Source organism: Mizuhopecten yessoensis, unplaced genomic scaffold (assembly GCF_002113885.1).
Source record: "Mizuhopecten yessoensis strain PY_sf001 unplaced genomic scaffold, ASM211388v2 scaffold1447, whole genome shotgun sequence".
NCBI lineage: Eukaryota > Metazoa > Mollusca > Bivalvia > Pectinida > Pectinidae > Mizuhopecten > Mizuhopecten yessoensis.
In genome coordinates this window covers 6439-19104 of record NW_018404051.1, presented here as the reverse complement: position 1 = coordinate 19104, position 12666 = coordinate 6439, and the positions used below count along the sequence as shown (strand labels likewise).

The 12666-nt window shown below is 39.1% G+C and overlaps 1 protein-coding gene across 1 annotated transcript; it reads right to left on the bottom strand.

Annotated features, from left to right (window-relative positions):
- Positions 1-3794: 3794 nt before the first annotated feature.
- On the bottom strand, positions 3795-7558 carry LOC110462325. The gene is made up of 3 exons (XM_021516258.1): positions 7446-7558; positions 6650-6963; positions 3795-4672 (listed from the first exon to the last, which is right to left on the bottom strand). Exons 1-3 carry the CDS (start codon positions 7556-7558, stop codon positions 4500-4502), a joined length of 600 nt encoding a protein of 199 aa, XP_021371933.1. The 3' UTR covers positions 3795-4499.
- Positions 7559-12666: the final 5108 nt, after the last annotated feature.

The window sequence follows — 12666 nt, the reverse complement described above, 5'->3', positions numbered from 1 at the left end:
TTCAATGTACATGTACCTCGTACACAGTTAAGTTTTATACACGAAGACGAGAATTCAATGATCATGTACCCCGTACACAGGTAAGTTTTATACACGAGGACGAGAGTTAAGTGTACATGTACCCCGTACACAGGTAAGTTTTATACACGAGGACGGGAATTCAATGTACATATACCTCGTACACAGGTAAGTTTTATACACGAAGACGAGAGTTTAATGTACATGTACCCCGTTCACAGGTAAGTTTTATTCACGAAGACGAGAATTCAATGATCATGTACCCCGTACACAGGTAAGTTTTATACACGAAGACGAGAATTCAATGATCATGTACCCCGTACACAGGTACGTGTTTTTTTTTAAATGAAGACGAGAATTCAATGTACATGAACCCCGTTCACAGTTAAGTTTTATACGAGAAGACGAGAATTCAATGTACATGTACCCCGTACACAGGTGAGTTTTATACATGAAGACGAGAATTCAATGTACATGTACCTCGTACACAGGTACGTGGTTTTTTTTTACATGAAGACGAGAATTCAATGTACATGTACCCCGTACACAGGTAAGTTTTATACATGAAGACGAGAATTCAATGTACATGTACCTCGTACACAGTTAAGTTTTATACGAGAAGACGAGAATTCAATGTACATGTACCTCGTACACAGGTACGTGGTTTTTTTTTACATGAAGACGAGAATTCAATGTACATGAACCCCGTACACAGGTAAGTTTTATACGAGAAGACGAGAATTCAATGATCACGTACCCCGTACACAGGTGAGATTTATACACGAAGACGAGAATTCAATGTACATGTACCCCGTACACAGGTAAGTTTTATACATGAAGACGAGAATTGTACATGTACCTCGTACACAGTTAAGTTTTATACGAGAAGACGATAATTCAATGTACATATACTCCGTACACAGGTAAGTTTTATAAGAGAAGACGATAATTCAATGTACATATACTCCGTACACAGGTAAGTTTTATACACGAAGACGATAATTCAATGTACATGTACCCCGTACACAGGTAAGTTTTATACACGAGGACGGGAATTCAATGTACATATACCCCGTTCACAGGTAAGTTTTTTTTACACGAAGACGAGAATTCAATGTACCTGTACCCCGTACACAGGTAAGTTTGATACGAGAAGACGAAAATGCAATGTACATGTACCACGTACACAGGTAAGTTTTATATGAGAAGACGAGAATTCAATGTACATGTACCCCGTACACAGGTAAGTTTTATACACTAGGACGGGAATTCAATGTACATATACCCCGTTCACAGGTAAATTTTATACGAGAAGACGAGAATTCAATGTACATGTACCCCGTACACAGGTAAGTTTTATACGAGAAGACGAAAATTCAATGTACATGTACCACGTACACAGGTCAGTTTTATACGAGAAGACGAGAATTCAATGATCATGTACCCCGTACACAGGTAATTTTTATACACGAAGACGAGAATTCAATGTACATGTACCTCGTACACAGGTAAGTTTTATACACGAAGACGAGAATTCAATGTACATGAACTCCGTACACAGGTAAGTTTTATGCACGAAGACGAGAATTCAATGTACATGTACCCCGTACACAGGTAAGTTTTATACACGAGGACGAGAATTCAATGGGCATGTACCCCGTACACAGGTAAGTTTTATACACGAAGACTAGAATTCAATGTACATGTACCCCGTACAAAGGTAAGTTTTATACGCGAAGACGAGAATTCAATGTACATGTACCCCGTACACAGGTAAGTTTTATACACGAGGACGAGAATTCAATGTACATGTAACCCGTACACAGGTAAGTTTTATACACGAAGACGAGAATTCAATGTACAAATATGGCACTGTTTAATGTACATACATTGTATTTCGTTATAGCAAACTCAAACAAATAAGAACTAGGCATAAAATGAAAGTACTATCATAACGGAAAAGGGACTATCACAATTCATAAATTTCACCGGTGAAAACAAAAGTAATTAATTATAACCAGCAGGTTGTAAGCAGGTTATAGAGGTAATATTTAAATCTTATTTAGATCACAACATGTAATCATCGTCAAAAGATAATCCATTGTGCGAAAAGCTATCGGAATGCATCGTTAATCTTAACTGGCATAAACAGTTAAGGTAAGGGCTACCACTGAAATCAAATGAAGCCATCAAAAGGAATTTCCCCGGCTAACAGTAGCTTCCCCTGCTTAGTATTTCGTATGGTTTGTGATTCATTAACTGGTCACTAAGTCTGATGCTGGTCTTCCATAAATCTCTATGGCAACAGTGGTAAAGAGTAAACTTTGCAATGTAAAGGTCCAAACTTCGGCCCATGCAGTTTTCTATTTTACACTTTTTTTATTTATTTTTCTAATCCTTCAAATTTCGAACAACTATAATTCTGAAAAATGCGTAGCAACATGCAATTTTGATGGTTACATAAACACTGTTATAGTTACATTGGTATTAATACCGTTCGACTTGTCGGTACCCCTTACCTTATAACAAAGTCACGTGATATATATATATACATTTTGGTTAACTCATATTATCTGCGAACACATATAATTCTTAGTAAAATGGTAAGTAAAGACAACGCTAGACATCATTGCCCAGGAGTAAATAAGGAGATATGTGTTCATTTGTATGGGTTTGGATGTCACCTTTCCGCCTGGCTATATCGTCGGTTTCGTTTCCAGGAAAACAGTTACAATTACATTTTAATAACAAATGGATGTCACCGGTTACAAGAAAATTATCTGTCCTGGGGTACAATAAAACATTCTTCCTGCTTACAAGATTTTTTTCCCCCTCGTTTGCAACAAAATAAATGATAACCGTTAACAAGGAAATTATATATCATTATTAAAGAAATTCATCATTCACCGGTTTCAAGAAAATAACCTGCTAACGAGCTAAATTTCATGGTCCATTTTTGAAATGGCAATGTATTTAACATACATGTCAAATTAGTAAACCAAAATATAAACTCGTTATATTGTTTGTTTTGTGACGAAAATGAAAACAAACCTAACTTCATACAAATTACAATTCACTATAAACACACGGTAATTTCTATTTTTAAAGAACTGATTGATCAATAATATACTGATTGGGATAAAGATTTTTGGATTTCTTACTAGTGAAAATTTGAAAACTATGCATCGCAAGTTTAAAATAACATATGTTCATCAAGAACATTTACATACATATACTCTAAAAGTAAAAACTCTCTAGAGCGGAAATATAATATATATAGATAGATCGCGTGTGGACATTTCCGCGCTAATTTATATCAACGCGAAAAAAATCTTTTCTATATAAAGATAATTTCCACTTTGACAAACCTATACTGCACCGGGTATATTGGGGTAACTTGGTATGACGTCGCAATCAGGTCGCTGATGGAACTTTATGATTGGTAATTTTTCAATGAAAACTAACAAGAGCGTTAATCACAATCGAAAAATATCACACACACCCCTCCATAATACATTTAATGACATTGTAAATATTTCAGCATTGTACTGTTTTTGGATGGTATTTATGATCTATTTGAATGACACAGCTTTGCAAGCAACATAATGCGCGCTAAAAGGTATTTACAAAATTACGTAAATTTACAATGACATTGTCAAGTCTCACAATGCCCAGCGATATTTCAGCAGCCGTCATGTTTATTTACATTGGATATTGTAGTTCCGTTCAGTGTTGTATTAATACGCTAAGAGTTGTGTCTCGTGATGCATGGTAATTTAAGTCCCATCAACGACACAAAGAGGCTATGTAGTGACAATGCCATGCAAATGTAAATATTAAGATATCACTGACATGACACAATTACAACTATGACATTACGAGAATGTTGTACCGGTGTTATAGTAGCCAGACCTTCTTCGGGATGGAACTCTTCCGTTTTTAAACACTGATCAAATCAACGAATTGAAACAGAATTGGGTTTTGAATATCTTCACAACATTGCACGCTATTTGTTTAAACGCGAGTCCATATTTCGTCCTCGACGTCGTTTGATCGCTTTGCTTTCAAGTTTTCGGGAAGCAGTATTGGACATCCATACCAGGTACTCTGATTACTGTTTTCCAAAAATGAGAAAGTGTAAATATGAACATTTTTTGACATGTAATAAAAGCGATTCCACTCATAAGTTTTTACATGACGTCGTCAATTGCACTTCTTTATAATATGGAAGTATACATTCACTCATGGCTAGGTGCACTCTTCATATTCGTCCGCAGATTTATTTATTTACAACGAATTATCAGAGTCCCAATACAACATATAACAGGTCAGGGCTCACATCCTGTTGAACGTTCGGCACTTAAATAGGGAGATTCTTTATTTGACACACATTTACTATACAATTGATTTGTCCTTCTTTGTTTCAGTTCATCCAGAACACCGGATATTGTTGATTAAACGTTTGTAGCTGACCACGCCCCTCAGCACCACCCAGCTGACCACGCCCCACTGTATATGGCGGGATTAGACCGGGGGTACTTTTCCCTGCTTTGAGGTTCCACTTCCTTTGCAATATAATTGTCAAGTCGACGTTTCATCTTCAGAAATATCGGAATCTTTTCGATGACAATGTTGTTCCTTTCTGTTGGGTCATCTGTAAATATGATGATAAAATGAATATTTGATTTTATTCCTGGTAAAAGGATAATACAGAGTTGATAATAAAACCCCATATAATATCATATATACTAAATAAAGGCTGATATCGGTGAGGGACTATCACAGAGACCATGATATCGGTGAGGGACTGTCAGAGAGACCATGATATCGGTGAGGGACTATCAGAGAGGCCATGATATCGGTGAGGGACTATCAGAGAGACCATGATATCGATGAGGGACTATCAGAGAGACCATGATATCGATGAGGGACTGTCAGAGAGGCCATGATATCGGTGAGGGACTATCAGAGAGACCATGATATCGATGAGGGACTATCAGAGAACCTATGATATCGGTGAGGGACTATCAGAGAGACCATGATATCGATGAGGGACTATCAGAGAACCTATGATATCGGTGAGGGACTATCAGAGAGACCATGATATCGATGAGGGACTATCAGAGAACCTATGATATCGGTGAGGGACTATCAGAGAGACCATGATATCGATGAGGGACTATCAGAGAACCTATGATATCGGTGAGGGACTATCAGAGAGACCATGATATCGATGAGGGACTATCAGAGAACCTATGATATCGGTGAGGGACTATCAGAGAGACCATGATATCGATGAGGGACTATCAGAGAACCTATGATATCGGTGAGGGACTATCAGAGAGACCATGATATCGATGAGGGACTATCAGAGAACCTATGATATCGGTGAGGGACTATCAGAGAGACCATGATATCGATGAGGGACTATCAGAGAACCTATGATATCGGTGAGGGACTATCAGAGAGACCATGATATCGATGAGGGACTATCAGAGAACCTATGATATCGGTGAGGGACTATCAGAGAGACCATGATATCGATGAGGGACTATCAGAGAACCTATGATATCGGTGAGGGACTATCAGAGAGACCATGATATCGATGAGGGACTATCAGAGAGCCTATGATATCGGTGAGGGACTATCAGAGAGACCATGATATCGGTGAGGGATTATCAGAGAGGCTATGATATTGGTGAGGGACTATCAGAGAGACCATGATATCGATGAGGGACTATCAGAGAGGACATGATATCGGTGAGGGACTATCAGAGAGGCCATGATATCGATGAGGGACTATCAGAGAGACCATGATATCGGTGAGGGACTATCAGAGAGACCATGATATTGGTGAGGGATTATCAGAGAGACCATGATATCGGTGAGGGACTATCAGAGAGACCATGATATCGGTGAGGGACTATCAGAGAACCTATGATATCGGTGAGGGACTATCAGAGAGACCATGATATCGGTGAGGGACTATCAGAGAGGCTATGATATCGGTGGGGGACTATCAGAGAGGCTATGACATCGGTGAGGGACTATCAGAGAGGCCATGATATCGGTGAGGGACTATCAGAGAGGCTATGATATCGGTGAGAAACTATCAGAGAGGCTAAGGTATCGGTGAGGGACTATCAGAGAGGCTATGATATCGGTGAGGGACGATCAGAGAGGCTATGATCTCGGTGAGAAACTATCAGAGAGGCTATGATATCGGTGCGGGACTATCAGATAGGCTATGATATCAAAATGGTTATATCTTGACTTTGTTAACTTTTTTTCACATGGAAGAACTTTAATCAAACAACTTCGGACTTTTGTGACGGGAAATATGAAGAGATGTGAATATGAAAAAGTGATACTGACCTCCGTTTTTCTCTGTCAATATCATTTTAAGTGTTCACATTATATCACAATCACTAATGTTCATAATTGTATTGTCCTGACGGATAACACGTTATTGGTTCAGGCTGGAAGGGAAGAACTGTTCATCAGCCTGCGCATGGGCGTTGATATATATGAGAACACAACACCACCATTTGTGCAAAAATGCTAATAACAGAGACAAATTTGTGATAAATATATTTACATTGTGTAATATAACAAAATCCTCTGTACTTACTCCTGATATCAAACATCTGGTATTTGGGGAAAATGAACTTCTTCATTACTTTTCTCTCCCCCTGAAGACAATGTTTCTGTAGTTTTTTGAAGCGGTACTGTTTCCAGCTGACCCCCGTCATCTTGTCGAACACCCAGGAAAAGTACGTCTTCACCTTCCTCACCACCTGATTCAGACTGGAATATTTGAAAAAGTCCTCCTCTTCTTCATCTTGGATTTCCTTGAACTTGGTGCACTTGGTCGGGCCCTTAGGGATCTGGTACCAGTCGTTATATTTACCAGGACTCCCCTGGATTAGTTTGTAATCTCCATATCTGAAAACAAGCCAGTCGTTACAATGACAAGATAGGTAAGACATTAATTAATCAATAGTAGCTGATATATTAAATCTTCAATATAACAATCTACAATGGTACTACACATTAAGGCCGCAGATAAACGAAAAAGTACAATTTCCCTTGAATATCAACAAAAACGCATTGAAATGGAACGGTTTCCGAAATGTGTCTGTAAAACACGGATGTCCAAGTACAGCAAGGTCACAAAACTCATGGTCAAATGTCAAGGTTACAAAAAGTGAACCTAGCTGCTAGTGGTCGCGAACATTAAGGTCACGGGGATCAAGGTCAAAGGCTAAGATTACAAAAAAAACGTGCAAACTGTTCTACTAATAATGGAATAAGCATGCGAAGTTGACCCAAGCTGTAGTACTTTGTCCATGATATGTGCCCTAGACCAGAATCAACATCCCCGTACATAATCCCAATAATCGTACGATTGCAGAATGAGCCTGTACCTAATGGCGGCCACAGCAGAGCCACTGCTGGAGTCAAGGTGGTAGACGAACTCCTTCCGCCGGGACGGCTTGCCTTTCAGCATCGGCCACTGGTTTTTACCATCAATGTCCATCCCTGTAATATCAGACTTGCATTAGTGGTGACAATACTGTGAGATTCCTTCTATAACGGCCTTACAAAGTTATTGTCAAGACTGCACATTTTAAAATATGGATGATTTAAATGCAAGTTTTGATTTTGAAAATTTCATTTATTTTTGCAATATCAAATGCTAGTTTCAGTAAACTCAAGGATTCCTATATGTTGTCTCTCAAATTATATTTTTTAGGATTATCATTACTGGTAAAAAAGTGGTCAAGTCCATCAATTTCATTTTCATATGTGTCGATGATGTGCTATCTTTAAATAACAAGACATTTATTGATCCTATTCTGATGAACTTCAAGGACATTATAATTCTTCTTACTCAGCCACTTTCTCGACCTTTACTTACAACATCACACAACTACTAAGCTGAACGATAGGCGATGATTTTGTTTTACGATTGTAAACTTTCCCTTTATTGACATCCCGGCTTTCCCAGCCTACAGTGTCAACACATCAAAGTTGATGCAGTATTCAAGAACTTGGTCCTGATATCTTAATTTTCATGATATACATGTATGTCGACTTCTCACGGATAAACTGACCACAATGGGTTTCAAGTTTTATGGCTGCCATCATGTTTGTGTGATAAGTGTGCCTTGTGGTTTTGATCTATTAGTGTGCCTTGTGGTTTTGATCTATTAGTGTGCCTTGTGGTTTTGTCACTACCTCAGTTCATCATGTTTGTGTGACATGAAGGTCGGTGTTTTTGATCTATTAGTGTGCCTTGTGGTTTTGTCACTACCTCAGTTCATCATGTTTGTGTGACATGAAGGTCGGTGTTTTTGATCTATTAGTGTGCCTTGTGGTTTTGATCTATTAGTGTGCCTTGTGGTTTTGTCCTATTAGTGTGCCTTGTGGTTTTGTCCTATTAGTATGCCTTGTGGTTTTGTCACTACCCCAGTCCATCAAGTTTGTGTGATATGAAGGTCGGTGGTTTTGATCTATTAGTGTGCCTTGTGGTTTTGATCTATTAGTGTGCCTTGTGGTTTTGATCTATTAGTGTGCCTTGTGGTTTTGTCCTATTAGTATGCCTTGTGGTTTTGTCACTACCTCAGTCCATCATGTTTGTGTGATATGAAGGTCGGTGGTTTTGATCTATTAGTGTGCCTTGTGGTTTTGATCTATTAGTGTGCCTTGTGGTTTTGATCTATTAGTGTGCCTTGTGGTTTTGTCCTATTAGTATGCCTTGTGGTTTTGTCACTACCTCAGTCCATCATGTTTGTGTGATATGAAGGTCGGTGGTTTTGATCTATTAGTGTGCCTTGTGGTTTTGATCTATTAGTGTGCCTTGTGGTTTTGATCTATTAGTGTGCCTTGTGGTTTTGTCCTATTAGTATGCCTTGTGGTTTTGTCACTACCTCAGTCCATCATGTTTGTGTGATATGAAGGTCGGTGGTTTTGATCTATTAGTGTGCCTTGTGGTTTTGATCTATTAGTGTGCCTTGTGGTTTTGATCTATTAGTGTGCCTTGTGGTTTTGTCCTATTAGTATGCCTTGTGGTTTTGTCACTACCTCAGTCCATCATGTTTGTGTGATATGAAGGTCGGTGGTTTTGATCTATTAGTGTGCCTTGTGGTTTTGATCTATTAGTGTGCCTTGTGGTTTTGATCTATTAGTGTGCCTTGTGGTTTTGTCCTATTAGTATGCCTTGTGGTTTTGTCACTACCTCAGTCCATCATGTTTGTGTGATATGAAGGTCGGTGGTTTTGATCTATTAGTGTGCCTTGTGGTTTTGATCTATTAGTGTGCCTTGTGGTTTTGATCTATTAGTGTGCCTTGTGGTTTTGTCCTATTAGTATGCCTTGTGGTTTTGTCACTACCTCAGTCCATCATGTTTGTGTGATATGAAGGTCGGTGGTTTTGATCTATTAGTGTGCCTTGTGGTTTTGATCTATTAGTGTGCCTTGTGGTTTTGATCTATTAGTGTGCCTTGTGGTTTTGTCCTATTAGTGTGCCTTGTGGTTTTGTCCTATTAGTATGCCTTGTGGTTTTGTCACTACCCCAGTCCATCAAGTTTGTGTGATATGAAGGTCGGTGGTTTTGATCTATTAGTGTGCCTTGTGGTTTTGATCTATTAGTGTGCCTTGTGGTTTTGATCTATTAGTGTGCCTTGTGGTTTTGTCCTATTAGTATGCCTTGTGGTTTTGTCACTACCTCAGTCCATCATGTTTGTGTGATATGAAGGTCGGTGGTTTTGATCTATTAGTGTGCCTTGTGGTTTTGATCTATTAGTGTGCCTTGTGGTTTTGATCTATTAGTGTGCCTTGTGGTTTTGTCCTATTAGTATGCCTTGTGGTTTTGTCACTACCTCAGTCCATCATGTTTGTGTGATATGAAGGTCGGTGGTTTTGATCTATTAGTGTGCCTTGTGGTTTTGATCTATTAGTGTGCCTTGTGGTTTTGATCTATTAGTGTGCCTTGTGGTTTTGTCCTATTAGTATGCCTTGTGGTTTTGTCACTACCTCAGTCCATCATGTTTGTGTGATATGAAGGTCGGTGGTTTTGATCTATTAGTGTGCCTTGTGGTTTTGATCTATTAGTGTGCCTTGTGGTTTTGATCTATTAGTGTGCCTTGTGGTTTTGTCCTATTAGTATGCCTTGTGGTTTTGTCACTACCTCAGTCCATCATGTTTGTGTGATATGAAGGTCGGTGGTTTTGATCTATTAGTGTGCCTTGTGGTTTTGATCTATTAGTGTGCCTTGTGGTTTTGATCTATTAGTGTGCCTTGTGGTTTTGTCCTATTAGTATGCCTTGTGGTTTTGTCACTACCTCAGTCCATCATGTTTGTGTGATATGAAGGTCGGTGGTTTTGATCTATTAGTGTGCCTTGTGGTTTTGATCTATTAGTGTGCCTTGTGGTTTTGATCTATTAGTGTGCCTTGTGGTTTTGTCCTATTAGTATGCCTTGTGGTTTTGTCACTACCTCAGTCCATCATGTTTGTGTGATATGAAGGTCGGTGGTTTTGATCTATTAGTGTGCCTTGTGGTTTTGATCTATTAGTGTGCCTTGTGGTTTTGATCTATTAGTGTGCCTTGTGGTTTTGTCCTATTAGTGTGCCTTGTGGTTTTGTCCTATTAGTATGCCTTGTGGTTTTGTCACTACCCCAGTCCATCAAGTTTATGTGATATGAAGGTCGGTGGTTTCGATCTATTAGTGTGCCTTGTGGTTTTGATCTATTAGTGTGCCTTGTGGTTTTGATCTATTAGTGTGCCTTGTGGTTTTGATCTATTAGTGTGCCTTGTGGTTTTGATCTATTAGTGTGCCTTGTGGTTTTGTCCTATTAGTGTGCCTTGTGGTTTTGTCCTATTAGTATGCCTTGTGGTTTTGTCACTACCCCAGTCCATCAAGTTTGTGTGATATGAAGGTCGGTGGTTTTGATCTATTAGTGTGCCTTGTGGTTTTGATCTATTAGTGTGCCTTGTGGTTTTGATCTATTAGTGTGCCTTGTGGTTTTGTCCTATTAGTATGCCTTGTGGTTTTGTCACTACCTCAGTCCATCATGTTTGTGTGATATGAAGGTCGGTGGTTTTGATCTATTAGTGTGCCTTGTGGTTTTGATCTATTAGTGTGCCTTGTGGTTTTGATCTATTAGTGTGCCTTGTGGTTTTGTCCTATTAGTATGCCTTGTGGTTTTGTCACTACCTCAGTCCATCATGTTTGTGTGATATGAAGGTCGGTGGTTTTGATCTATTAGTGTGCCTTGTGGTTTTGATCTATTAGTGTGCCTTGTGGTTTTGATCTATTAGTGTGCCTTGTGGTTTTGTCCTATTAGTATGCCTTGTGGTTTTGTCACTACCTCAGTCCATCATGTTTGTGTGATATGAAGGTCGGTGGTTTTGATCTATTAGTGTGCCTTGTGGTTTTGATCTATTAGTGTGCCTTGTGGTTTTGATCTATTAGTGTGCCTTGTGGTTTTGTCCTATTAGTATGCCTTGTGGTTTTGTCACTACCTCAGTCCATCATGTTTGTGTGATATGAAGGTCGGTGGTTTTGATCTATTAGTGTGCCTTGTGGTTTTGATCTATTAGTGTGCCTTGTGGTTTTGATCTATTAGTGTGCCTTGTGGTTTTGTCCTATTAGTATGCCTTGTGGTTTTGTCACTACCTCAGTCCATCATGTTTGTGTGATATGAAGGTCGGTGGTTTTGATCTATTAGTGTGCCTTGTGGTTTTGATCTATTAGTGTGCCTTGTGGTTTTGATCTATTAGTGTGCCTTGTGGTTTTGTCCTATTAGTGTGCCTTGTGGTTTTGTCCTATTAGTATGCCTTGTGGTTTTGTCACTACCCCAGTCCATCAAGTTTGTGTGATATGAAGGTCGGTGGTTTTGATCTATTAGTGTGCCTTGTGGTTTTGATCTATTAGTGTGCCTTGTGGTTTTGATCTATTAGTGTGCCTTGTGGTTTTGTCCTATTAGTATGCCTTGTGGTTTTGTCACTACCTCAGTCCATCATGTTTGTGTGATATGAAGGTCGGTGGTTTTGATCTATTAGTGTGCCTTGTGGTTTTGATCTATTAGTGTGCCTTGTGGTTTTGATCTATTAGTGTGCCTTGTGGTTTTGTCCTATTAGTATGCCTTGTGGTTTTGTCACTACCTCAGTCCATCATGTTTATGTGATATGAAGGTCGGTGGTTTTGATCTATTAGTGTGCCTTGTGGTTTTGATCTATTAGTGTGCCTTGTGGTTTTGATCTATTAGTGTGCCTTGTGGTTTTGTCCTATTAGTATGCCTTGTGGTTTTGTCACTACCTCAGTCCATCATGTTTGTGTGATATGAAGGTCGGTGGTTTTGATCTATTAGTGTGCCTTGTGGTTTTGATCTATTAGTGTGCCTTGTGGTTTTGATCTATTAGTGTGCCTTGTGGTTTTGTCCTATTAGTATGCCTTGTGGTTTTGTCACTACCTCAGTCCATCATGTTTGTGTGATATGAAGGTCGGTGGTTTTGATCTATTAGTGTGCCTTGTGGTTTTGATCTATTAGTGTGCCTTGTGGTTTTGATCTATTAGTGTGCCTTGTGGTTTTGATCTATTAGTGTGCCTTGTGGTTTTGATCTATTAGTGTGCCTTGTGGTTT

What these genes read in the sequence shown, in the direction of transcription:
- LOC110462325 (XM_021516258.1), bottom strand. Translation starts at nt 7,558, where the DNA reads ATGGACATTGATGGTAAAAACCAGTGGCCGATGCTGAAAGGCAAGCCG. An exon ending in TCTGCTGTGGCCGCCATTAG is followed by an intron (nt 6,964 to 7,445) that starts GTACAGGCTCAT and finishes GCTTGTTTTCAG; the next exon opens with ATATGGAGATTACAAACTAA. An exon ending in CCAGATGTTTGATATCAGGA is followed by an intron (nt 4,673 to 6,649) that starts GTAAGTACAGAG and finishes TCATATTTACAG; the next exon opens with ATGACCCAACAGAAAGGAAC.